Source organism: Mus musculus, chromosome 9 (genome assembly GCF_000001635.26).
Source record: "Mus musculus strain C57BL/6J chromosome 9, GRCm38.p6 C57BL/6J".
NCBI classification, from domain to species: domain Eukaryota; kingdom Metazoa; phylum Chordata; class Mammalia; order Rodentia; family Muridae; genus Mus; species Mus musculus.
This window is the reverse complement of record NC_000075.6, coordinates 123,637,341-123,664,968: the sequence shown is the minus strand read 5'-3', so window position 1 is coordinate 123,664,968 and position 27,628 is coordinate 123,637,341. Positions and strand designations below refer to the sequence as shown.

The following is a 27,628-nucleotide window of genomic DNA, read 5'->3' as shown; positions in this document are numbered from 1 at the left end:
GTTGGTTGGTTGGTTGGTTGGTTGGATAAATGCATCAATGGTCAGACAGATGGTGGACTGATATATGGTGAGAGGAATCATAGAGGAATGGGTGTGAGGAAGAAGGAAAATACTTGGGCAGAGGAATGGAGGTTCAGTGGAAATCTCTGAGGGGAGATGGATGGGGTAGAGGGAGGTCTGCATGGGGAAAGTCAGGTGATAGAAGCACAGTTGCACAGAGGTGGGGCCGGGTAAAGCCCATCTGTCCACACTGACCTGGATGCTCCTGTCCACAGGGAGTTTCCTGGTCCCCTACATCATCATGCTCATTGTGGAGGGGATGCCACTCCTGTACCTGGAGCTGGCCGTGGGACAGCGCATGCGGCAGGGCAGCATTGGTGCCTGGAGGACCATCAGCCCCTACCTCAGTGGTGTCGGTATGTGGGTTATTTTTTCAGGTCCTGACAGATTCATGTTCCTGGGCATCACAGGTGTGCAGGTTGCTGTGCATGAGCAGGACCTGTGACTGGCTGGACTGACAGCTTGGCAGGGGCGGCGGGGGACGGGGGGGGGGCTGCCATGGAACTTAGACAGAGAGGGACCTGGATTCTGACTCCCAAATACAGCCCCTTGGGAAACTCCCATCTCAGGGCATCTCCTCTCTGACCTTGAGATTCTGTGAATGGTTGGACATAAATTCCTGACACAGAAACATTTATTCAATCCCAGCCATCTACCATCTGGGAATGTAAACAACTGTTCTTTGCTTAATGTGTGGTACTGACACGGCAGTGTGTGAGCTCATTTCATCTTCACCACACCATGTAGGAGCTGTGAGGCACCATAAATGGTGCCTGTGGCCAGAAGCCAAGGAACCTATGCATACGGGGTGTGCACCCTTCCAGAATGACCTTCAGTCACTGTCCCCCAGCACCTCCAGGATGTGGCTCTCCTACTTTGTAAAAGTCCAGGACCCAGGGCCATCAGTGGCCTTAGATGTTCTGTGAACCTTTGTGCCCCAGAAAGGGGAGCAGGCAGGAAAGCTAATAGTTCAGGAATGCAGAGGGATCAATTTGATGTGACCTAGTGCAGCTTTAGAAGAAATATGTCAGGGGCATTAGGAGTCACTTTCAAAGTGCCTCCTCTCTGTGAAAAGCTATGAAGGCCACCACAGAGTATGCTGAGGTAGCACAGTATGCTGCACATTTGAAAAACAATGAAGGCTGCCTGGCCTCTTGGATACTAGGCCCCCACTTCCTGGCCAGAACTCCCAATGGGGTAGAGAGAGCTGCTATGTAATGACTTTGGTCCTAGTATAGACCAGCAAACCCAAGGTCAACAGCTCCGTCCAGGTTATATGTGGGATGGCAAAGACTGGGGATGATACTCCTGAGGGCCAGTGTGAGCCCACTATACAGTAACCTGATAGCAAACTCTCCCTTTGTTCACAACGCCTCTGTGGATCCCTCATAGGTCAGATCAGGTTGGAGGGCAGTGGTTGTCCCATCCACATCTCACACTCTTGCTACATGGATGGGTTGGGTGCAGTGACTCAACCTCCAAAAGGAACAAGTATCGCATTAGGCATATGGTTGGCACTTCTCCATAGCTCTATTAGGTAGCTTTTGAAAAGCTCTGAGCTTCAGTTTACTCTTTGAAACCAGGACAATATTGTTGTGAGTACTAAAGGCATAGAAAGTACTGAGCCCAGGACCTGACACTTACATATATATATATATATATATAAAACTGTCATTAGTTTCTCATTTCAGATGATCAAAGATTAGGGGGAATAACCTCAGAAGAGGTCATAGATGTAATGTCAGGTCTAATGAAACCTTAAGAAAAAGTGATCCTCTCTGGGGATGTCACCAGAGTTCTGTCATTCAGGTGCCACTGGCTAAGTCACAGACATCTGATCTTCAGCTTGGCCCTTTGCTTGCTCACAGGTGTTGCCAGTGTTGTGGTCTCCTTCTTCCTCTCCATGTACTACAATGTCATCAATGCCTGGGGCTTCTGGTACCTCTTCCACTCCTTCCAGGTAAGCTCTATCCAGAGCAGAATAAAAAAGGGCAGAATATTCAGGGCCAGGTGGGGAGTTGGTTGAGGATAAGAACACCAGCCCATAGGAGCCCTCTCAGTGAGGGGGACCGGGGGAACCAAGCTGGAACCAAGTAGGGACATCAGAACCTGTATGTGCACAGTTCTCCAGAGCAGCTCCACAGCTTTCACTGGAATATCTACAGGAAGTGTCCTGAAAACATTACAAACCACCTCATGACAGACTCGGGAGAGAATCTGTGGCAAGGACTTATGGGGATGGCGTCACCATTCCAGTAAGTCTGAAATGGTTACATCCTCCTGTCCTGCCCCACCTCCTCCCTCTTTCCTGTCACTAGCTCATCCCCCTGTCCTGTCCCCACCTCATCCTTCTGTCCTGTCACCAACTCATCCCCCTGTCCTATCTTTATCTCATCCCTCTCTTTCTTTCTCTCTTTTTCTCTCTCTCTTCCTCTCTCTCTCTCTCTCTCTCTTTCTATCTCTTTCCTTCTTCATTCCTTTCTTCCTTTCTTCTTCCTTCCTTCATTTCTTTCTCTCTTTTTTGTTGTTTTGTTTTGTTTCCGTTTTTAAGACAGGGTTTCCTCTTTGTAGCACTGACTGTCCTGGAACTTGCTCTGTAGACTAGGCTGGCCTCAAACTCACAAAGATCTGCTTGCCTCTGTCTCCCAAGTGCTGCAATTAAAGGTGTGAGCCTTCACTGCCTGGCCTATAGGAGCTATTTTCTTTCTTTCTTTTTTTCTTTTTTAAAGATGTATTTATTTTTATATATTTGAATACATTGTGGCTGTCTTCAGACACATCAGAAGAGGGCATTGTATCTCATTACAGATGGTTGTGAGCCACCATGTGGTTGCTGGGAGTTGAACTCAGGACCCCTGGAAGAGCAATCAGTGCTCTTAACCGCTGAGCCATCTCTCCAGCCCCAATAGTAGTTATTTTCATTTTCAATGACAAACGTTTTAAACAGTGCATTATCCAAATTCTTACCACTGACACTCTGGAAGGGCCTAGGCATTTTGGGAAATAACTAGAGGAACCACAGCTCCACACTGAAAGCTGGCCTTTGTACAGAGATAAGAGATCTTCCTCTCCACCATTCACATTCCATTCTCCCCATCAACAGCCTTTCACTCTCAGAGACCCTAACTACGCTGCCCCCACTCTCCTTCTAGCATCTGCCTCCATCTCAGCCTTTTCCCAGATGGAAAAAGAAGAGAAGGATCTAGGAAATGCCACTTCACTATCTATATGCATTCCATACATCACAGGTTGGTAGACCTCCTCTTACTCACATCCCAGTGAGCTCTCTTCCAAGGTCACAGGATAATGACACAGCAGACTTTACTTACACTTGCTATGGACCAGGCATGTCCTTGGTACACATAAATCTACACTCATAAATCATCACAGCTGAGAACTTTTGTCTGGTCTTACAAACTACAAGCTACTTTACAGGACTCAACTTCATGGGAGGGGGTCCTTTTCAGCAAGTGCCTCCAGCCATGCAGATGTAGGGGTGCTGTCTTTTCCTTATGATGAAGATGAGGGGGAGACAAGCACTTCAAGTTTCTCAGTTGTTCCACTGAACCAGTTCTCACATAATCTAGAGCTTCTTCATGCAGCATGTTCATTAAAAACCTGATGTTCTGCTCATCCCAAGCAAAAGATCCCAGAAATCTTGGGTACAGCCAAGGTATCCTCAGCTTTGCAGCCAAATCTGTGAAACAGTGGGTTAGAATGTCCTTAGCAGGGGAGTGAGAATGGACTGTTGGCTTGGCAAGGCAACTGAGCTTTAAGTCTATGAGGGCTTCTGTAACTTGGCTGCTGGTTCTAACCAGTATCTTCTTCCTGCGACCTCTCCATCCAAATGAACTCACCATCCCACGAGTCTCATCCAAGGATTTTTTTTTTATTATTCTTTCAAAAATGTATCTTTATTCATTTTATGTGTATGGGTACTTTGTGTACCACATGCATGCCTGGTGTCTGCAGAGGCCAGGAGAGGGTGTTAAAACACCTGGGACTAAAGGTACAGATGGTTGTGAGCTATCATGTAGGTGCTGAGACTCTAACCTGGGTTCTCTGAAAGAACTAGTGAGTCATCTCTCCAGCCTACAACCATAAGGACCCTTAAGGTCTAGGCCAGGAAGCCCTTGCTCCACTGTATTCTGTTGCTCAAAGCAAACCAGACTAGCCCATATATACAGGACAAGGTATAAAGCCTGCTATCAAAGCCACTTCCTAGCATCCTACCCAGACCTTGACTTTCCCCTTAACTGTCTATTGATTCTCACTTCATTCCAAAGGATCCCCTGCCGTGGTCTGTCTGCCCACTGAACAGCAACCACACAGGCTACGATGAGGAGTGTGAGAAGGCTTCGTCGACACAGTACTTCTGGTACAGGAAAACACTCAACATCTCACCGTCCATCCAGGAGAATGGAGGAGTGCAGTGGGAGCCAGCGCTGTGCCTCACCCTGGCCTGGCTGATGGTCTATCTGTGCATCCTGAGAGGCACCGAATCTACTGGCAAGGTGGGTCAGGCATTGTGATGGTGCTGGATCGGAGTGGGTGGATGAGTAGCATCTTAACACTGGTCAAGTGCCAGGGGCTGTCTCTTGTACTTCAGAAGGCTTACTGGATCAGACGGCACGGATGGGGTTACTGGCATGATCCTCTACTAGCTGGCACGGATGGGGTTACTGGCATGTTCCTCTACTAGCTGGCACGGATGGGGTTACTGGCATGATCCTCTACTAGCTGACAGAAGCGGTCGAAGTTGTAACGCTGAATCTGAAGTGAGAGACCGCAGCCAGCTTTGAAACTCAGCTATGCCAGGGCATTTCACATTAAAGGAGAGCTTTAAACATCTGACAATTCAGTCCCCCCCCCGCCCAAATGCCAAAGCTATTGTTATAGGGAGAGACTTCCGCATGGGCAGATTTCAGTGAGTTTAGTGTGTGGTTGGATTAGAGGCTCCATCTCAGTGCTTTTGGTGACTCAGTGACGTCCGGAACTGTTGGATTATTCTTTTGGCTTGGTTGTAGTGTGGTTTGAGGTTTTCATTTTTGTTTTGGCTTTTATTTGAAAAGTGTCTCCTTATGAAGGCCAGGCAGGCCTGAAATTTACTATATAGCCCAAATGGCCTCAAACTTAAAGTGATCCCCCTGCCTCAGCCATCTGAGTGTTGGGCAGACCAGGGATTTACCACAATGCCTGGCTTAGGTCTTTTGCCTACCTAAGCCCTTTCTCCCTGTTGGATGTCCAGGTTTCCATTCCTCCTAAGGCTAACATGTCTGCTGTGTTTCCATCACCTGCATCTGTCTCAGGCTGGAGTGAATGCTCTGCACTCAGCTACCAGCAAAGCAAGCCCATAGTTGAACATGTGCCTACATTGTCTTATTCTGCAATAGCTCTTCAGAGTAGATACATGATGACACCCCCAAAAGACTTAGATAGGTCAAGTGCTTTCCCAAGATCACAGCCAGGGATAGCAGAGTCAGGACAAAGCCCAGATGTACTCCAAGGACTTACCATCATATTGGTGACACCCCATGAATGTTCTCTTAATGTCTTTCCTGACTTAGTCACTTCCAATTTTCATATCTGAGAAACCTACAAGCCCTTAGTTCTCACTCTCCTGATCACCCAAGCTGCCTTCTCTAGTACTGACATGTTTTTCATGAGTCATCAAGCTTAGAACAGCCTATGCCACTCAGATATTGTGTGGCAACCCCAGTGTTGTGCCTGATATGGCATTGTACACTGGTTACCAAGTCCCCTGGTGGCCAGCTTCTTAAAGCACTTGCCCCACAGCTGAACTGAAGAATCAAGGAGTCCAGGTGCTCTTTCCCAACTGAGCTCAGCCTTTGCAGCAATAGCTCTGTCCCAACCTAGACCAAGGATGATCCAAAGGATCTAAGGGTAGTGTCTATATCCTCAAAGATTAAAGCAGAACTTTCCTCTCCAGGCCTCTTATAGTTGTGAAATTCAGCAGTCCTTGCACATGATATCAGTCTTCATCATGTATTTTCTCTGCTGATGCTATGACCCTCTCCCTAACAGAACTGCCCTGCAGCTCCATGTATAGGGAGGGCACCGGGCTTATTAAAGCGGCTGCCTTTTCCTTCTCTGTTAAAATCTTTTATTCTCCTCTGAATTTTTAGTTATTGGTCAGAAGTTATTTCTGATAGGTTAGGCTGGATTGCATATCCAGCCATCCTTCCCACCAGGGAAAGAAGGGAGCCATTTTGGTGAAGACTCCAGAAACTCTCTAAGAAACATGATCCACTGGGTGGAAGAGGAAAATTTCAGAGCTTTCCCTGAGTGTCCTCTAAGTCCCAGTGTTGGGGACTTGGGCCAGCCCTCCCCCACACCTTTGATTTGTTTCACCTAAGGCCAGAGGACCCTTTCCATTTGCATCTCTATCTGGCTTGATGTATTAAGTACTTTAGTATGTTTATTAGTCCCCTAAATGTGTAAGAAGCCATGGTAAACATACCCTACATTCTCCCTGGTATTCCTCTGACAGTCTTAGAAATTCTTGAAATATGGTGTCGTGCCAAGGAGGAAATGGAAGACCGAGCATAATTCAAGAACATCAAGACATAGGTCACCAACTGTTTTGGTGAATTCAACCTAAAAGAACAAAATTTCCCACTCAGGGCAGGTAGACATGTACCTGAAAGTTCTTTCTTTGAGGCTTTTCAAAAGTCAGGTGACCCCAAGTCTGAGATGACCCTGGCAAAGCAACCAAGCACACATTCTTACATTATGATGCATGTTAGTAAGGAGAGAAGATTGGCTTAACCAAATAATGAGACATCTTATGAGAGATGCTGCCACATCCCATCAGTACTATTTATTACAGTTTTTGTGGGCACTTTGTTCCAATCTCTGCTCCCACCTATGGGCATGCCTGACCAGGTCTCTCTCAGATCCTATCCTGGAAAGCTGGCTTTGCACCAAGCTACTGAAATAATTTCCCTCTTAGGGACAACATAGATCTTGTAAGTGGCTAGTTTTCCTGTTTTTCTTAGGATCCCAGAAATTCTAGAGCCAAATTTGGCTCAAATACTGAAAAGAGAGACTCATACATGTTGTGCAGGCTCTTTCAACCCCTTTTTTAAGAGACAGAGCAGTGGAAGGAATGTGGAAAGAATAAGCCTGAGTACCTGTTTGTTGCCTCTAGTCCACTGAAGAAGAAATATCATGGTGGCAACAGATGTGGTCACCTCACTTCCTTTCTCCTAACCACACTTAGACCCTTATCCTAATCAGGATCCTGGCACCTGCAGCTCTCAGCAGCTGTGGGTGCAGCTTAACCACCAAAGAAATAAGGTGTTTGTGGGGATGGTTGTCTGCCCTGCCATTCCTATTGTTCCAGCAGTTTCACCCTATCTCTGGATGCCCACAGGTGGTCTACTTCACCGCATCGATGCCTTACTGTGTTCTTATTATCTACTTGGTCCGTGGCCTTACACTCCATGGAGCCACCAATGGCCTGATGTACATGTTCACACCTAAGGTAGGAGCTTCAAGGGAAGGGGACTCTTCCTTTCTGGGGACTCTTCCTTTCTGGGGACTGTTCCTTTCTGGGAACACCTGGGAGGAAAGAGAAGGGGATAAGATATGTAATCAGCAGGGCTGGTGTGAGCCCAAGGCTGGGCCAAAATCTATGGCTATCCTGGGGGCCCAGACTTCCTCCTCAGCTATGCGTTCCGGAAATTAAATCCTCTGTCCATCTCCTCCTGCTGCACTCATTACCCCTCATGACTAGTGCCTATGCCTTCATTCTGGTCTCCCTGTTCCAGGTCTCACCCACAGCCCTATCCATACTCTCCACTGAGCTAGGGACTGTGGGAATCACTCCAGTTATTTCCCTTACCTGTTCCCATATTTCCTTAGACCCTTTCCTTCTAGGTTGCCATGATCCCACTTTAACTCTTTCTTTCCAATCAGCCTAGCCAGAATTCTTGAGTTGGAATGCTATTGCATGTGAAGTAAGGCTCATTCTTTGCTTAACAAATGTGATGGCAGGAAGCAGGTAGCAGCTTTCAAAATGCACACCCTTGTTCCACATGCCTTAAGTGTTAGTGCTGGAGTCACCTCAGACTGGACTCCACATCCAGGTCACAACACCTAAATTTCTGTGCATGGACAAGTGTAGTGCCTGACTGGTGAATCAGAGATTCCATGTGTTTGGCATTAGACCGAACAGTATTTAATCTCACTCTCCATGGGCAGGATGTCATAGTGGGTATAACAGGAAGATTGTTGAGTAGTTTACCTGCCAGAGAAATACACTGGAGATTGTCTGGGAAGACTGGACTCTAGCCTCAGGCCATCCTGACTGCCTGTGTGTTAGAAATAATATCTTCTCCATCTCTGAGCCTCCCTCTTCTGTGAGGGAGAGTCTGGGAATAGAGCCCAGGATTCCTCAGCCCTATCCCTACTGGCCTTCTAGATGGAACAGCTAGCCAACCCCAAGGCCTGGATCAATGCAGCCACGCAGATCTTCTTCTCACTGGGCTTGGGTTTTGGCAGCCTGATCGCTTTTGCCAGCTACAATGAACCCTCCAACAACTGCCAGAAGCATGCCATTATTGTGTCCATCATCAACAGCTCCACCTCCATATTTGCCAGCATTGTCACCTTCTCCATCTATGGCTTCAAGGCCACCTTCAACTATGAAAACTGCTTAAACAAGTGAGTCTAAGCTGTCCCTCAGAGCCTTGGGTCTCAAGTGGGAAGGCAAGGCTCCAGAGCTCTGAGCTGAAAGGGTGACTGGGAAGGGCTAGGTTCCCAGAAGTCAAGGGGTAGACAAAAAACACCAACCACTGTTGGGAGCTACAATGTGAGGTTCAGTTATCCTTTCTCAATTGCCAATGGCTGCCTTCTACCAGCAGCAGAAACTGGGGGGCCATAAAGTTACCTGCCTTGCAGGGAATAGGCAGTTTAAGGTGGCCCTTGCATTGAGCAGAAAAATGTGTTCAGCAAATAATGCCAGTGCCTTTGGTCCCATTCCCCATCTCAAGTGTAACCAAGACCTCTCTAGCCAACTCTACACAGTTTACTATCTGTGGCTTCCCTCAGAGGACTGTCTTTCAGATGTTAAGATGTCCAGTACATTAGTCACTGACCATAAGTAGCTATTTCTACAGAAGAGTGAGATTAGTGGAACTCGGTATAACATAAAAATAATTTAATTTGCACAATGATATAAAATTAGGTTTTAGAATTCTAATACATGTGTAGTAGTGCATGCCTTTAAGGCGCATCTTTGAGTGTGAAACAAGCCTGGCCAACATAACAAGTGCCAGGTCAGCAAAGGCTGCATGGTTAGACCCTGTCTGAAAATAAGTAAATACATAAGTCATTCTAACTTGATTTCTATGCAGTTCCTCAATGGTGTAAGCCACATGCAAGTGCTGTCACTACCAATGGGTACTAATCTGGTCATGGAGCACAGAACACCTCCACCATCCCACCCAATTCCATCAGATGCCTCTTATCCAAATTTTAAACAGCCTGTAAGGAGGTAGTTTCTGTCCTCATCTCTGCTCAGATCTTATACTTCTGCACAGGCATTCAGAGTTGCTCTTCCTGTCAAAGTGTCACCAGTCTGGAGGTTCCCTCCTCACTGAGAAGTACAGAACAGGGAAGAGGTTGCCTGTAGGGCAGCCCTGCCATCACATTCCTCCCAGTTTTTAGAGCCAGTGGCCTCTTAGTCATGAAGATCAAGATGGTGGTCTGCTCTGCAGGGTGATTCTGCTGCTGACCAATTCTTTTGACCTTGAAGATGGCTTTCTGACAGTCAGCAACCTGGAGGAGGTGAAGAACTACCTGGCATCTACTTACCCAAACAAGTACAGTGAAGTGTTCCCACACATTAGAAACTGCAGCTTGGAATCAGAGCTGGACACGGTAAGAGGCCTGGGAAGGGTGGGGACTGCCTCTCTCCACAGTTAGTTCCTAAGAACCTGCAAGAACCTTTACGCTGTCCATGAAGATAGGAAACTGGATTGTCTTCCCTGACTCAGTGATGGGGGGACAGGACTCCTGCTCTCCCAGCTGCTACTTAGGAGGGATCATTCTTGTTGGAAAGCTCTCCTGGAGTCTCTGAGTTTTTCCCTTCTTTCCTTCATCTCTTTCGAAGTTTCAAAACCTCAGAAGAGGCGTAGGGGATAAGGTTACACACTGTTTTAGTTGGAGCTATTATTACTATAGCGAAACACCAAAGCAACTTGGGGAGGAAAGGTTTATTTGGTTTATGCTTCCATATTGTTGTTCATCATCAAAGCAGGTCAGTGCAGAAATCCAAGCAAGGTAGAAACCTGGAAGCAGAAGCTAATGCAGAGGCCATGGAGGGTGCTGCTTACTGGCTTGCTCACCATGGCTTGCTCACCATGGCTTGCTCAGCCTGCTTTTTTAACTGAACCTAAGACCACCAGCCCAGGGATGGCACCACCCACAATTGCTGGACCCTACCCTAGCAATCACTAATTAAGAAAATGTCCTACAGCTGGATCTCATGGAAGCGTTTTCTCAGTTGAGATTTTCTTCTCTCAGATGACTCTAGCTTGTGTCAAGCTGACATAAAACTCTCCAGCACACAAGCATAGATATTTACATTTCTCAATGAACACTACAGAGCTTGTGTCATTTAATGTGTAGATGTAATGACATCTATGTGTGGCATTTATTTGCTTTTTTTTTAAAGCTGGACTCTTTGCTATTAAGTTGTTTGAGCTAAGGAATGGGAAATATTGACAATAAAATTATGAAATATGAATGAAAGAAGCCGAAGATGGTGGAGAAGGAAAGATACTCTATCCTTATGGAAGAGAAGATGTCTCAGCTAATTTTCTGTTGCTGTGAAGAGACACTATGACCAAGGCAACTTATCAAAGAAAGCATTTAATAGAGGGCTTGCTTACAGTTTCAAGAGTGAGTCCATGACCATCATGGTAGAAAGCATGGTAGCAGACAGACAAGCAGGGAGTGCTGGAGCAGTAGCTGAGAGCTTACATCTGATCCACAAGCAGGAGTCAGAGAGAGGGAGAGGTAGATAGAGAGGGAGAAGGAGAGAGAGAGTAAGAAAGAGGGAGCAGGAGGGGAGCAAGCGTGGGGTTTGAAACCTCGAAGCCTACCCCTAGTTACATACTGCCTTGAACAAAGACCACACTTCCTACTCCTAAAACAGTTCTACCAACTGTGGACCAAGCATTCAAATATATGAAGCTATGGGGGGCATTCTCATTCAAAACACCAAAGAATAATAATAACCATTATTATTTAAGTGTCCATACTACCCAAAGCAGTTTACAGATTTAACGCAACCCTTACCAATAATATTCTCCATAGAAACAGAAAAAATAAATTCCTAAAATCTACATGAAACTATAGAAAGCACAGAATAGCCAAAGCAATGCTGAGTAAAAAAGAACAAAACTGAAGGCATAATAATAACTGATTTTAAGACAGTCTACAAAGCTGTCTGGTATTGTCATGAAAAAGACAAGCAAAACATAACAGGAAACCCAGACTATCACATACTTGTGATTATGTGATTTCTGTCAAAGGTGCCAAGAGGATACACTGGAGAAAGGATGGTCTTCTCAAAAACTAGTGCTAGATCCGTATCTCTCACACTGTGCAAAAGTCAGTTCAAAATCTGAAAAGACTAAGAGGAAATATGGGAAACCCTTGAAGACACTGGTTTGTATAAGGATATTGTAAGGTAAGACCCAAAAAGTTCTAGCACCAGAAGCAAAACCAAGTAGGATTATAGTGAAGAAAGCACTTTCTGTATAACAAAAGAAACATGAATAGCATGAAAGAAATGCTTAGGAACATACACGCTCGTGTACAGAGGAGGAGAGAAGACTTAAGTAATGCTGTTAGCAGTTGTAGATGGCTGTAAGAATTCCTGGAAGATAATGTTTCCCATTCAAGAGTTCATTCTTGAGACCTGCCAGTATAATAACAGGTAGGACTTCATCCGCCCATTTAATTTTTTTCATTTTGCAATCGTTTTATTATGTAACACAGATATAATCTATGAAATTATGCCACCAAGGTCGTGAGTTAGATCACTGAGAAAATTATTTTTCTTATTGCTTATTTGCTTATTTTTTCCTTTTAAAAAAATCATTCCATTCGTTTATATCTCAAATGATATTGCACTTCCACAAACTCACCATCCCACATCTGCCCTCCCACCACCACCACCACCACCCCTGCCTCTGTGAGGGTGCTCCCCCACTCACTCACCCTCTCCCTCCTCCATCCATCCATTTTTTAATGCTGTGTTTCTTTCGCCACAAAAAAAATATACTACAGCTGTTGTTCATTTCCTGGTAATAGTCAAGTGGGTATTTTTCTAAATTTCACTTTAAAAGTATACTGTTTGTTTATACATTTATCTGTGAGGCTGACAGGATTTGTTAGTTAATGAATTTACTTTTGTAGTGTGGGGGATCAAACTCAGGGTCTTGCATCCGCTAAGCTAGCTATGTTATTCCCCCTTATCAGCTGGGACATTTCATTGGAGAGAAAAATTCCCATAGGAAATATTTATTAAAATGTGTTGATTTTATGCTGCAATTTGGGAAGAATATCTTTTGAATTGCGTGGTGGAGCTTTTTTGTTTGTTTCTGGGGCTTGGGGGTTTGTTTGTTTTTACTTCTAACTCTTAGTATTTTTATAGTTAACATACAAAAACAGATTTTATTTTGACATTTCAGTACATATATACCATTGTTCCTTACTGTCATTCACCCCCTTTTTCCTTCCCCCTCTTCTCTTCATTCCTCCTTTTTTGTAGAATTGGGAGGAAAAGATACATGTTAGAGGTATGTGGTATAATAAAGGAAATATTATAAAATAAAAAAAGGGGGAAAAAATCGCAAAACTCTGTTCAAGCAAGATGAAAACTAAAACAAAAGCAATAGTAAAGTACAAAAGTAATATTTAAAAGTACATATGAAATAATGTAGAATAAAAAATATTATGTCAGAGGTGGCTAATAGCACTTGCTGTTCTTTCAGAAGACAGGTTCAGTTCCCAGCACCCACAAGGCAGCCCACAACCATCCATACTCCAGTTCCTGGCAATCTGCCTTTCATGGGCCCAGGCACACGAGTGGTGCACATACGTTCATACATGGAGATGCACACTGACAGACATAAAAAATTTGTGTCACCAGCAAACTTATCTTTCTTCTGGGATGACTGTGATTTCTACCAAGCCCTAAAGTGTAGTTTGTAGCTGATTCTGCAGGGGATGGAGGTTGTAACTCAAAACAGGTTAGACCAGATTGCACACCGCCCCCCTCCTCCTTCCTCCCACCCCTGCACTGGATCAGTTTCTCAGCCAAGAGGTTGCCACAGTGTGTTCTAAGCCCTGAGCAGCAGGGAGAGGAGCTCCATGCTTCTCTTTGCTGCTGGGTGCTCTCTCGTGGGGATGCCAGCTGATTATTTGCCGGTACCCACAGTTCCGCCTGAGTTTATTTGCCTCTGACTGGGTCAGCTTCAGTTCAGTCCTGTGTTCTTTGCAGTTGTCCAAACCACTGCTTGCCGCATTGGTGGAGGAGATGGGAGCTCTAGGAATTAAATAGGATTTAATATGGATTTTCTCTCCTGACAGAGGACTGTCTTTGAGGAATGGTTCCATTCATTGTCCCAGCCTGAGAGAAGGCTCAGTTAAAGCAAACAAATCGGCTCTAAAGTTTGTTTGTTTGTTTGTTTGAGGTTTGTTGTTGCAGTTCAGTCCCTGTAACTTTCTTTTCCGTTTGTGGCCCCAGAGCAAGCCTTCCCACCTCTTCTGCTCTTCTGACCAGTCCTCTGAGTTTCAGTATGTCAGTTCTTTCGTAAATCTAACATTCAATACTTGTAGAATTTTTTTTAACTCTCTGTTGTTGTCTGTGGCCTTCTCTTCAGATCAGCTCATGGGGATACAATAGAGTGCCATCTGCCTCTGCCCTCCATCTTCAGTTGTTTTGGATTGAGTGTTGATTTAGTAACACACTTTCTCTTATTCACACATTCCTGTCAGCTAATTTTCTTCATGAGTGTCTTGGCATACCTACTGTTACATTGCTTTTGTGAATAGTGCCTTTCTCCTTATTTCCTTCATTGTTTATGTTGGCTGCAAAAGGAACAGAAAAAATTTTGTATATTAATCTTGTACCTAGGAACCTTGATAATCTCCAATCAATTCTTACTTCTTCTGTTTTCTTTCTTTTTTTTTTTTTTTTTGAGTTGATATTTTCTTTTTTTTTTTTTCCATTTTTTATTAGGTATTTAACTCATTTACATTTCCAATGCTATACCAAAAGTCCCCCATATCCACCCACCCCCACTCCCCTGCCCACCCACTCCCTTCTTCTGTTTTCTTTATAAACTCCTATTACCTGCAGATACAACTTTGCACATTTCTTTTTAATATTTGTACCTTCACCCTTTTTATTGTTGCTTCACTATTATTACTGCTTTTACTAGAGTTTCAAGCACAATTGTTTTCCTGTACTTTGAGCACAATAAAATTCAAAGAGTTAGGTGAACACATTGATTAGTTCTTAAACTTACTATAAAGACTTTGACTGCTCTAGAGAATACTTTCAAGATAAGGAAAGAGGTTCAATGACACTGTTTTATCAGTAAGGTTGGGAAGTAGTTGGGCTGGTTGGTTTGTTTGTTTTGATTCCTGGGTATACCATTCTAAATCAGTTCACGGAAAGACACAACACTTTCTTCTTATTGCTTGTTGTTCTACTTAGGATTAAAATTGCTTTCATGAAACACCATGATCCAAAGCAAGTAGGAGAGGAAAGAAATTTGGCTGACACTTCCATATTGCTGTTCATCCTTGAAGGAAGTCAAACAAGGTAGAAGCTGGAAGCAAGAGCTGATACATAAGCCATGGAGGGGTGCTGCTTACTGGCTGATTCTCCATGGCTTGCTCAACCTACTTTGTTATAGAACACAGAACCACCAAGCCAGGGATGGCCCCATCCTTAATGGGTTGCCCCGCCCCCCTCCCCCCCCCCATTGCTAATTAAGAAAATGTCCCACAGCTGAATGTTTTTTTTCAAAAACAATTTTATTAGATATTTTCTTCATTTACATTTCAAATGCTATCCTGAAAGTCCCCTATACCCTCCCCCTTCCCTGCTCCCCAACCCACCCACTTCCTAGCCCTGGCATTTCCCTGTACTGGGGCATATAATCTTCACAAGACCAAGGCCTCTCCTCCCAATGATGGCCAACTAGGCCATCTTCTGCTACATATGCAACTAGAGACACGAGCTCTAGGAGTACTGTTTAGTTCATATTGTTGTTCCTCCTATAGGGTTGCAGACCCCTTCAGCTCCTTGGGTACTTTCTCTAGCTCCTTCACTAGGGGCCCTGTGTTTCATCCAATAGATGACAATGAGCATCCACTTCTATATTTGTCAGGCACTGGCATAGCCTCATACGAGAGAGTTATATCAGGGTCCTGTCAGCAAAATCTTGCTGGGATATACAATAGTGTCTGGGTTTGGTGTCTGATTATGGTATGGATCCCCAGGTGGGGCAGTCTCTGGATGGTCCTTCCTTCCATCTCAGCTCCAAACTTTGTCTCTGTAACTCCTTCTATGGGTGTTTTGTTCCCCATTCTAAGGAGGAACAAAGTATCCACACTTTGGTCTTCCTTTTTCTTGAGTTTCATGTGCTTTGCAAATTGTATCTTGGGTATTCTAAGTTTCTGGGCTAATATCAACTTATCAGTGAGTATATATCATGTGAGTTCTTTTGTGATTGGGTTACCTCACTCAAGATGATATCCTCCAGATATATCCATTTGCCTAAGAATTTCATAAATTCATTGTTTTTAATAGCTGAGTAGTACTCCATTGTGTAAATGTACCACATTTTCTGTATCCATTCCTCTGTTGAGGGACATCTGGGTTCTTTCCAGCTTTTGGCTATTATAAATAAGGCTGCTATGAACATAGTAGAACATGTGTCCTTATTACAAGTTGCAACATCTTCTGGGTATATTCCCAGAAGAGGTATGGCTGGATCTTCCAGTAGTACTATGTCCAACTTTCTGAGGAACCACCAGACTGATTTCCAGAGTGGTTGTACAAGCTTGCAATCCCACCAGCAATGGAGGAGTGTTCCTCTTTCTCCACATCCTCCCCAGCATCTTCTGTCACTTGAGCTTTTGATCTTAGCCATTCTGCCTGGATTGAGGTGGAATCTCAGGGTTGTTTTGATTTGCATTTCCCTGATGACTAAGGATGTTGGACATTTTGTCAGGTGCTTCTTGGCCCTTCGGTATTCCTCACTTGAGAATTCTTTGTTTAGCTCTGTACCCCATTTTTTAATGGAGTTATTTGATTTTTCTGGAGTCTAGCTTCTTGAGTTCTTTGTATATATTGGATATTAGTCCCCTATCAGTTTTAGGATTGGTAAAATTCCTTTCCCAATCTGTTGGTGGCCTTTTTGTCTTATTGATAGTGTCTTTTGCCTTACAGAAGCTTTGCAATTTATGAGGTCCCATTCATCAATTCTCTATCTTACAGTACCAACTATTGCTGTTCTGTTCAGGAATTTTTCCCCTGTGCCCAAGTATTTGAGGCTTTTCTTCACTTTCTCCTCTATTTCGGTGTCTCTGGTTTTACCCACAGCTGAATGTTATGGAGGCATTTTCTCAATTGGGGTTCCCTCCTTTCAGATAACTCTAGCTTGTGTCAAGTTGACATAAAACTATCCAGATAGTTGTTCAGGCCAGCTCCCTGCCTACAGAGCCTATAGGTCATACACCAAGATCCTCAAACTCAGGCTTCAAGGTCTGTAATCCATTTGGTCACCTGTGATGTCCATTTGGGGTTTTGGCACTCAGTCTCCTTTTGGTTCTAGCACTTAATTTTTCCTCACTTACATTTGAGCTCAGATCTGTGTCCAAGAATGATATAATTACTAAGTTTTTACATTGACTTTCCTCTTCCTTCTGTTTCCTTCTCTTTCCTATTTTGCTTCCTTTCCAAAAATATTCTTTACTGTGTGAAATGTGTACTTTTATGTCTTCTTCCTGAAATTTCTCATTAATGCTTAACTTAACACAGCTTAATGTTACTATCTTTCCTTTCAAATAATGCAAGAACTTTTAGAACACTTTCTCGTTTCTTACCTGTTTTTGCTTCTTTAAAGACAGAGGGATGATATTAAAATCCTGTGTTTCCTGCCTTTGCCTCCTAAGTGCTGGGATTATAGATGTGTGCCAGACCTGGTTTCTCTGTCCTGTTTTAAATATGTGTTACACTGTTCAGTCTTTTTAAACTCATAACTTCCGAACACTGCACACTTTGAATGCCCTAGGTTCAGTTCCTAGCCCCAGGGATGAATGAAGACAGACACACAGACACACACACCATTTATTTGTTCAACACTCTCCCTTGCATTGCAGCTATCTTTGGAAGAGAGGAGTTAACCTTAAAATACCTGCCTGAGGGGCAGAAGAAATGGCATAACAGTTGGAAATGTTTGGTGTTCTTCGAGTGGACCTGAGTTTAGTTCCCAACACTCATGTTGTTGAGTAGTTCAAAGGCATCTTCTAACTTCAGCTCCAGAGGATCTGATATCTGATGCTTTCTTCTGGCCCTGTGGGCACCAGCACACACATCTCACACACACAAACACACACACACACACACACACACACACACACACACACACAGAGAGAGAAATCTTCTTTTAAAAATACTGACCCGTTCGGCAGGTTTTAAGAATGTAAACTTTGTTAGATTTTGCTTCCATATCAACAATTGTATTTGGCCCTATTTTTTTGTCTCTCTTTCTGTTTGTTTGTTTCTTTCTTTCTTTCTTTCTTTCTTTCTTTCTTTCTTTCTTTCTTTCTTTCTTTCTTTCTTTCTTTCTTTCTTTCTTTGTTTTGAGACAGGTTTCTCTGTGTAGCCCTGGCTGTCCTGGAACTCATTCTGTAGGCCAGACTGGCCTCTAACTCAAAGATCCATCTCCCTCTGCCTCCTAAGTGCTGGTATTAAAGATGTGCATCACCACTGCCCAGCAGTGACATATTAATAATAATATTAATACCTAATAATAACCTATTATTATCATGATATTACTTTTGTATGTATTTTGTCTACATGTATGTACATGCACCATGTGCATGCCCAATGCCTATGGAGGTCAGAAGAGGGTGTCAGATCCCTGGAACTGGAATTACAAACATTTGTAAGCCACCATGTGGGTACAGGAAATTGAACCTAGGTCCTTTGGAAGAGCAGTCAATGCTTTTAACCAACAAGTCAACTCTCCGGACATAAACCCAATTCTTAAAGAACGATTCCCCAGAGTAGAGTTTTTCAAGTTAATAGTTACTTTCTTTCAACACTTTGACAATATTTGCCTTATAATTCTAGTTTCAATTATTGATGCTTGTGGTGGTTTACATATGCTTGGTCCAGGAAGTGGCACTATTAGAAAGTATGGCCTTGTTGGAGGAAGTGTGTCACTTTATGAGTGGACTTTGAGGGACCTTCCTCCTAGCTTCCTGGATTCTAGTCTTCTCCTATTTGTCTTTGGAACAAGATGTAGAACTCTCAGCTTCGCCAGCGTCATGCCTGCCTGGATGTTCCCATGCTTCCTGCCAAGATGATAATTGATTGAACCTTTGAAACTGTAAGCCAGCCCTAATTAAATGTTTTATTATGAGTTGCCTTGTTCACGGTGTCTTTTCATAGCAATGGACACTCTAAGAAAATGCTAAATTTTTCTTTTACTATTATGTTTTAAATCAATTACTTGTGTATATGTGTGCGGTTATGTATGTGTGTGATTATGGGTGTGCTTGTGTGTGCACACATGCATGTGTGTGACTACTTTGTGTTTTGTGTGTGTTGTGTGTGTGTGCAATCGTGTGTGCCACAGCACTTGTGGGGAGGTAAAAGGATCCCTCTGTGGAGTCAGTTCTCTCCTGCTACCTTTATATGGGTTCCAGACACTGACCATGAGTCAACAGGCCAGCACTACAAGTTCCTGAACTGAACTGTCTTGTCTGCCCTATTTTGTAAGTGAATGCTTCCTTCTCTGACTTCACTAAATATGTCCCTTGTCTTTGTCATCTTTGGTGAATTTAGTATAGATGTGTTTTATTATCTAATCTAAGCCTGAGCCTAAGTAATATTGAACCTATAGGATTTATGGATCCATGTTTCTTCTCAGTTTTGCCAAGTTCATATATATTATTTCTTAACTGTTGCCTCTGTTTCTGTCTTTTTCTCCTTGAAGATCTTCAGTTAGATCTATGTTAATATTTTCTCTCCTATTCTACAGGTCTTATAACTTTGTCTCTGCCTGGTCTAATCTCCATATCATTGTTTTATTTGTATGACTGGTTGGTTGCTAGACTGTTAAAAGGGATTCTGTGGTGGTTTAATGATAATGTGACCCATAAGTTCATATGCTTGAATATTTGGTCCCCAGTTGGTAGAACTATATGGGAAGGATTGAAAGGTGTGGCCTTGTTGGAAGAGATGTGTCATTGAGGGTGGGCTTTGAGGTTTCAAAAACCGGGGCCATTCCCAATTAGTCTTCACTGCTCCCTACTTGGGATATGAATATAAGGTCTTAGCTGCTGCTCCAGCACCATGCCTGCTGCCTGCTGTCTGCTGCCATGTCCCATTCCCATAATGGTCATGGACTCTGATGCTCTGCATCCATGAGACCAAAATTAAATACTTTCTTTTTTATAAGTTGCCTTGGTCATGGCATTTTGTCATGAAAACAGAAAAGTAAGTAAAACAAAAGATGGAACTGAGAAATAGGATGTTACTGTGACAGACCTGATCATGCTGGTTTGGGATGAATATGGAAGACGGGACATTGGATTAGGAAAGCTGTTGAGTACTGTAAGCAAGGTTAAGTGGACCATTCTTATAGGAATGGAGAACAGTGGTGCTGAGATCCATGTGGATTATGGATGCTCAGTTCAAGAAGTTTCAGAGAACAATATTACCAAGTGTTAGAAACCTGTTTTGATATTTTGGCAAAGAATATTGATGCTTTCAGCCCTTATTCTAAAAAATCTTCCTGGAACTAAATTGAGACTTTTTGGACTAATTTTATTGGCAGAGCAGATTTTAAGACAGCGTAATATTAACTCTGTTGCATGACTGTTAGTAATCATTCTTATGTAGGACTGCAGTGAAAGGTAACAAGTAGGACAAAAGGAAAATGCACAAAATGGACAGTGGAGGAGGAGACAAGGTGCTGTGAAGCTTAATGTTTGTACTGAAAGAGATAAGGAGAGGGCTGAGAGCTGAGGAAAAATGGAATAAAGGGAGGGTTGTCCTCAGAGCAAGACCCCACCAACAGCTAATTCTATTTGTAAAAAGGAAATGCCTAAGGAATTTTCTGCAAAAAGCTGCAACAGGGAAAAAAATGTTATGCAAATGTAATTCAAGAAGGGAACAGGTTCCAACTGAAGTGGCTGAAGTTGGCGGCATTGGCCAGGTAGTTCTGGCTTAGAGTCCTGAGGGATACAGGAGTAAAGGAATTGTGGAATCTTCCTCTGCAGTTCAGAAAAGCCTCTGAGGCCAGGTGTGTGGCAGGGGAGTTCCTGCATGGAAGCCCAGAGAAACCATACATGAAGTTGTGAGAGCCAAGCCTGGATTGTGTTGGAGATCCCAAGATGTTGGAGATGCCAGAATCCTGTGAGATCCCGGCAAGGAGAGCTGCAATAGAGAGTGGGAGCAAACCAAGAGAGAAAGACACATGATGGGTCAGCAAAACTGGAAGGGAGGAGCCATCTGAGCCCTTTGACAGCTGATATAGAGCTACAGGATTTGGAGTTTGCCCTGCTGGGTTTTTGTCTTGCTTTGGTCCAGTATTTTTTCACTCTGTTCCCATTCCTCCCTTTTGGAATGGTAATGTATATTCTGTGTCAATGTATATTGAAAGTATGTAATTTACTTTTATAAGGAATTACAATTAAGAAGTCATCTTGAGTCTTAGAAGAGATATTTGTACTTTAAAATAGTGTTCAGACCATGAAAGACTATGGAGAGTTTTAGAGTTGGACTAAAGGCATTTCACGTTGTGATATGGCACAAGCCCATGACAATCAAGGGGTAGGATATGGCTGGTGGTTTGAGTAAAAATGGCCCCCATACACTCATATATTTGAACTCTTGGTCCCCAGTTGGTGGAACTATTTGGGAAGGATTAAGAAGTATAGCTCATTGGAGGAGGTATATGTGGGGGGTGGAGCTTTGAGGTAGCTCCCTCTGCCCCCTACTTGTATAAAGGGATGTAAGCTCTCAGCTACCGCTCCAACGCTATGGTTGCCTGCCTGCTGCCATGCTCTCTCCATGGTGGTCATGGACTCTAATCCTCTACAAACATGAGCCCCAAATTAAACACTTTCTTTTATATTGCTTTGGTCATGGCATTTTGGCACAATAATTGAAAAGTAAGTAAGACAGAATCTAACAGCAAGTCATCTTTACAGATCTTAATTGACTTGTCTCTGTAATTAACAAAGATACTAGGAAAAAAGTTTGGGATAGTCTACCCACTCATGTACAAGTTATACATATAGCAAAAGAAAAGAAAATGATATGCAGAAAATGTAAGTGAGTGGGCTGGAGAGATAGCTCAGTAGTTAAGAGCACTGGCTACTCTTCTAAAGGACCCAGGTTCAGTTCCTACCACCTTTACAACTGTTCACATCTGTCTGCAAAACACCAATGCACATAAAAAAGAAAATGTAAGTGAAGTTTAGAGACGGCTCAGTTGGATAAAACTTTTTATTTGCCTTATTTGATCCTTGTTTTAAGCAGTTGGATTTCTATGGTTTGCTGAGGCTAGGCTGTTGTTATTGTCTAAGATTCAGCAGCTTGTTAGAAAGATTGAAGTCTGTTACACATCAACTTAGGTTATAGTTCACTATGTACAAAGACATCATTAGTCCAAGTTTAGTGCATCATTAGGTCAAACTATATTAAGCTGAAGAGAATTTACCCTAAGATAAATTCTCCCTGATCACGAATGGTCTCGTTAGTCATATCTAATCTGGTATTAACTTTATAGTGATCCTTTAAACCAATAATTATGTTTATTATTGAAGACAATATCTTTTTAAAGTTAATTATTTATTCTAATTGGTGTTTATCACATAGTGCTTCTGTAGTAGCCATTGGCATGGAATTAAGATCAGACCATCCCAGCAGGGAGTATTTTAACATTGGCATCGTTTAGAACTGATGGCTTCTGGTTATAATAGTGAAATCATTGCTTTGTAATATTTTAATTTTCATTTTAAATTTTCTACAAGTGTTATCAAATTCTTATCTGTTCCTAAGGCTGACTAGTCCCACCGTGCTTATGCCATTGGGCTTACCTATATTTTTGTATTAGTCAATACAGAATTTTTGTTGCTGTAACCAAATATCTGACAAGAAGAATCTAACGGGGGTGAGGGCTTATTTTGCTTCTCAGAGTGAGAGCGTACAATCTATCATGGTAGAGAAGGTTGCAGAATTCATGACAATAGCAATGTGAAGCCAAGATTCTTAACTATAGAAGGCTATAAAACCTCAGTAATAGTATAAATAATATTTATATAATATATATCATATAAATAAAAATGTTGTAAAACTTACCCAATGACCTACTTTCTCCAGTGATAGTACAACTCCTAGATGTTATGCCCATCTCTAGGTGGGGAGAGTGTTGCACATCTTTTATCCCAGTGCTCGGGAGGCAGAGGCAAGAGGATCACTGTGAGTTTGAAGCCAGCCTAGTGTGCAATGCTAGTTCCAGAATAACCAGGCCAGTTATACAGAGAAATACTATCTAGAAAAAAAACAGACAAAAGGTTATATACACCTGTAAAAGTACAACAATGGGGACATAATGTTCAAACACATTCCAACCATGGCATTCGACCTCTCCCCCCCCCTTGGCTCAGGTGTGTAACCAATGTCTTTCAATTACTCTCAGGCTGTCCAGGGCACAGGCCTGGCCTTCATCGTCTACACTGAGGCCATTAAAAACATGGAAGTTTCCCAGCTCTGGTCAGTGCTCTACTTCTTCATGCTGCTGATGCTGGGTATCGGAAGCATGCTTGGAAACACAGCGGCCATCCTCACCCCTCTGACTGACAGCAAGGTCATCTCCAGCTACCTGCCCAAGGAGGCCATTTCAGGTCAGGACACACTGCTGAGGAGGGAGGATATAGGTGGGCAGGGAAAGGTAAGGCAATCGGCGGAATGGTTTCCTCAAGAGCCTTGTGCTTCTAAGCCAACTCCAGAAGCAGGCTCTAGGAGTCTGTGTTCCTGTACTGTGTCCTATTCAGCTCTGGAGATGGACTAGAAACACACCCCACCCCAGAGAAGTAAAGTGGTCAGCCCACCCTTGGGCAAAGGCTAATTCCCCAGCCTGCACTCAGGTCTCCAGGCTTTGAGAGCCCCCATCTGTTTTTGTTTTAATTGAAGGACAACAGTCATAAACTGTCCATTTCCTAAGGTGAGTCCTGTTCCCAGGCCAGGAGCTCCTTCCACATACTCTCCAGGCAACAAGCCCCCAATCAGATCACCCTTTTCTGACTTCTAATGCTACTTGTGTTTGCCTCTGCTCTTGAAAGGTCATTTACAAAGATACTGTAGGCCTGCTGTCAACACTCAAAACCTGTCAGTGAGATAGCTGCACTGTGCAGTTGTCAGTCCCTGGTCTTGTCTGATAAATCATTCATTGTGAGAGCACATACCACTTCCTCATGCATTTTGACTGTGAGGTTGTTAGTAAAGCCTTTCCCATGATGGCTACCATTAACTTCACTCTCATGCACCCATCCAGGGTCATGAGAATTCTGTGGCCAGACACCTCTGCCTCTGATGATTCTGTAACTCCATATCCAAGATGAATAAAACAAGATGGGTAATCCAGTCTTCATGTTCTGACCACTCACTGAAAGCTACACTCTCTTTACTCAAAACCTCCTAGTACTTGGCATCCTTCCTGGGATTGGGTCTCTGCAGCCCAGTTGTATATTCTGTCCCCAATTCCTTTTTCCATGAGCTGACATCCCCTGCAGAACAGCTCCTATAGCTCATGTCGGTGGTGAACCTACCCTTTAAAGTACACCTAGGAATCTGTGGCTCCTGTTGGCATATGATCTTGTCTTTCAGGTTTGGTATGCCTCATCAACTGTGCTGTTGGCATGGTGTTCACCATGGAGGCTGGGAACTACTGGTTTGACATATTCAATGACTATGCGGCCACCCTGTCTCTGCTGCTCATTGTGCTGGTAGAGACCATAGCTGTGTGCTATGTGTATGGGCTGAAGAGGTAAGGAGACCTCAGACCCTGCTTTCTACATGGAGTAGCTAAGCCGCGGGGTCACACTCATAAAAAAACCAGCCTTCCTCTGCAGGAAGGCTGCAGATACAAGACAGTTTGGTCTTTGCCCTCAGATCTCAGATATCTCTTGCTTTTCCAGTTTGCCAGCAACTAACAGGTTTTTTTTTTTCACTGCCTGTTTTTCATTTTGTACCATGGCATGTTTCCCTGTTGACCCTGCTGGACTCATGGCTTTCTGGGCGGGGAGAGGACTCTGCCTCCAGTATTAGATTATTTGATCTTCTCCCAACATCAGAATTTTTCAAGAACCCTGACCTGAGTCCACTTAGAAAACTCAGCCTCAACTGGCTGTGGTGGTGATACCACACCTTTAATCTCAGCACAGGTGGATCTCTGAGTTCAAGGTCAGCCTGGTCTAAAGTGTGAGTTTCAGGATGGCCAGGCTACACAGCAAAATTTTTTGAAAGAAGAGAGGAGAGGAGAGGAGAGGAGAGGAGAGAAGAAAAAGAAAAGATGAAAGAAAAAAATGAAAATGATAGAGAGCGAGAGAGAGAGAGAGAGAGCAAGCAAGCATGGATGTGGTCACATTTCAACCCAGCCAGCGCTGGGATGGTTTTGGCCTTCCAGGTGATGGAATGTAGAAGCCTGGGCATCATCACATTACCTGAGGAGTCTTGTGAAAACACTGCCAGCAAAAGGTTCTAGTTGAGGAGCTCTGTGTTGAGGTCCAAGAATGCAGATGCTCTTGGAGTTCTGGGGACTAGATACTGAGACCTACTAACTAGTGTAGAATTTTATTTTCCACTTTTTCCATCAAGCAGCAACAATGAGGAACCTTTTAGAACCAAGGGGCCTCAAGTCACTGGTACTGCTGAGTGCGAGTCCATAAGGGGGTTCAGGGCATACTACTGTTTAGTGATTGAATGTGATCTAGGTCAAAGACCTGTGCTGTGTCACCCTTCCCTCTTCCTTAGATTTTTTATGATGATCTAAATTGTTTTGGGCTTGGACAAAACCAGCCATGACACGCTAAAGAGCTGTCTGTCCATTGAGAAGTGTTCCCCCAAATCCACTGAAGAGTCAGGGTCCCATGACATGCTGAAGCATCTTCAGTGACCAACTGTTTCAATAGATAAGTTAAGTAAAATCAGATTGGTGGCTTTCCCCTAGGACTCAGTCTCTTAAAAATGCTTGGAAAGCTGAAGATGGATTATAACTTGTCACATTCCCAAACCAACTTGGGAATCCTTTCTTCTTATGTTCTCCATCAGCTTACAAGTTGAAGTCCTTAAGAGACTGGATGACGGGATTTCCCAATATGAAGACATATAAATGATCACCCAGAAATTTTCAGGGAGGCAGGCATTTGTCATGGAGCAGTATTTCAGAGTAGAAGAAAGTTAGAGGTCTGAACTTCAGTTCCCTGGGGGTGACATGACTGAAGAGGGGACACTGCTATATCCTAGGAAGTGGTGGGAAGTGATGGGAAGGAGTGAGAAACAGGAACCTTGCCCAAGATACAGATAATGGCCAGGAGGAGCCTTCTGCTTATGCAGGAGACATTGCCATCTAGTGGTCTCCAGTAAGAGTCCTCACTCTGCTGCAGCCAGCTCCCCTACCTTTCTCAATTCAGAACAGAACAGGGGAGAAAGAAACAAGAGGTGTGCAGGCAGCATTTTCTGACCTTTGTCCTGGTGTTCTCATTGCATATTCATGGTGGGAAGCTAGAGTCCAGTTCAGTCAGCAGAACAGAGCAGGCAGAGTTCTGCACAACCATACATGGACACGGTAGAAAAGAGAAGTACAAGGAGGCAGGTGGCTGCAGCTTCAGCTGATGTCAATAGTATCTTATCTGGCCCCAAGCCACCCAGGCTCTGAGAGTCCTCATCAAATTTCCTGGCCTCTCCCCTGAGAAATAGAGGTCGCATAGGTCCTTAAGTGTTGAAAGGCTTTTTAAATTTACATAGGTGAGTACTCCAACCTATGGGACTGAGCCATCAAATCCATGGTAAATGAATACTTCAGTGCTGTTGCTAGTGTAGGCAAGAAGTCAAGTAAGAAAAAGGAGAAAGCCAGAATATGGCCAAGATGAGAATGCAGAGGGTGGCCTTTGGACTGCAGCCTAGAAGCTTTGATCTTGACCCACTCTCCCTGTTCTTCCATGCCAAGGACAGGCCCTTCCAAGCACAAAGTGACTGTACTGAGACTATCTCTAGGAGCAGTAGAGAATGCTTGGACAGAGTGGATGGGTGGGCAGAGTGGCAATGTCACCATAGCCCTGTGGACTGAGGGGGCTGGCATCCCCCTCCACCATGCACCCTGGCTCCATCTTTACCCTCAGGTCCACATCAGGAGCCTTCCTATGAAGGCCAACACTGGGGAGATGCCCCATGATCCCTTCCTTCTTGGTCATTCTCCCCTTAGGCAGCATCAGCCCTTTTCTCTTTTCCACAACACCTCCCCCAGGAAAGGAAGGGATCAGACAGGTTCAGGGTCACACTCAAAGATCACTGGTAACCAGAATAGCATCTTCCTAAGTGCAGAGGGTATGGATCCGGAGCCCCTCCCTCCAGGCTCTCCCCCTGTGGTCCAAACAGATTTGAAAGTGACCTTCGGGCCATGACTGGCCGCACCCTCAGCTGGTACTGGAAGGTCATGTGGGCGTTTGTGAGTCCACTGCTCATCGTCGGCCTCTTTATCTTCTACCTGAGTGACTACATCCTCACGGGAACACTGCAGTACCAAGCCTGGGATGCTACTCAGGTATGTGATGTCCCTGCAGGGCTGAGGAACAGAGCAGAGCCAACAGTGTCACTCCAGAACACAGCCCTTCAGTGTCTGACACAGGAACCATTGCTGTGCTGTGTGTGTGGGGGGGGGGGGGGAATTACAGGTGACAGATAGCATGGGAGCTTCATCAACATGTTACAGATGCTCAATCTACTACAGCAGAACTGGGCTCTGAGTTTTCAACCACAATGTGTGAAGACCATAAAAGTCACCTCCACAGAACTCTCCTGGAACTTCCCCTAGAAGTGCCGGTTCTGCTGGAGTAGCACATAGAAAGCCTCATACAGAGCATTTCTACCACCACAGAAAGTTCTAATCTATAGTAAAGGTTACCTTATATTTAGGGCCTCAGAGTAAGGTACCAGATAGACTGTTTTTATGGCATTCTTCACACACAACTCACATATGCTTGAAAAGGTCAGAAT

General features: G+C 43.9%; 1 protein-coding gene across 1 annotated transcript in view; it reads left to right on the top strand.

Annotated features, from left to right (window-relative positions):
• The window catches only part of Slc6a20a (solute carrier family 6 (neurotransmitter transporter), member 20A), a 41,926-nt gene that overhangs the window by 13,864 nt on the left and 434 nt on the right, over positions 1-27,628 (top strand). The window contains exons 2-10 of the mRNA NM_139142.2: positions 276-416; positions 1,929-2,020; positions 4,347-4,574; positions 7,457-7,567; positions 8,507-8,748; positions 9,804-9,966; positions 23,055-23,259; positions 24,242-24,401; positions 27,011-27,176. Coding sequence (NP_631881.1) covers positions 276-416; positions 1,929-2,020; positions 4,347-4,574; positions 7,457-7,567; positions 8,507-8,748; positions 9,804-9,966; positions 23,055-23,259; positions 24,242-24,401; positions 27,011-27,176 — 1,508 coding nt within the window. The remainder of the gene's footprint in view (positions 1-275; positions 417-1,928; positions 2,021-4,346; positions 4,575-7,456; positions 7,568-8,506; positions 8,749-9,803; positions 9,967-23,054; positions 23,260-24,241; positions 24,402-27,010; positions 27,177-27,628) is intronic.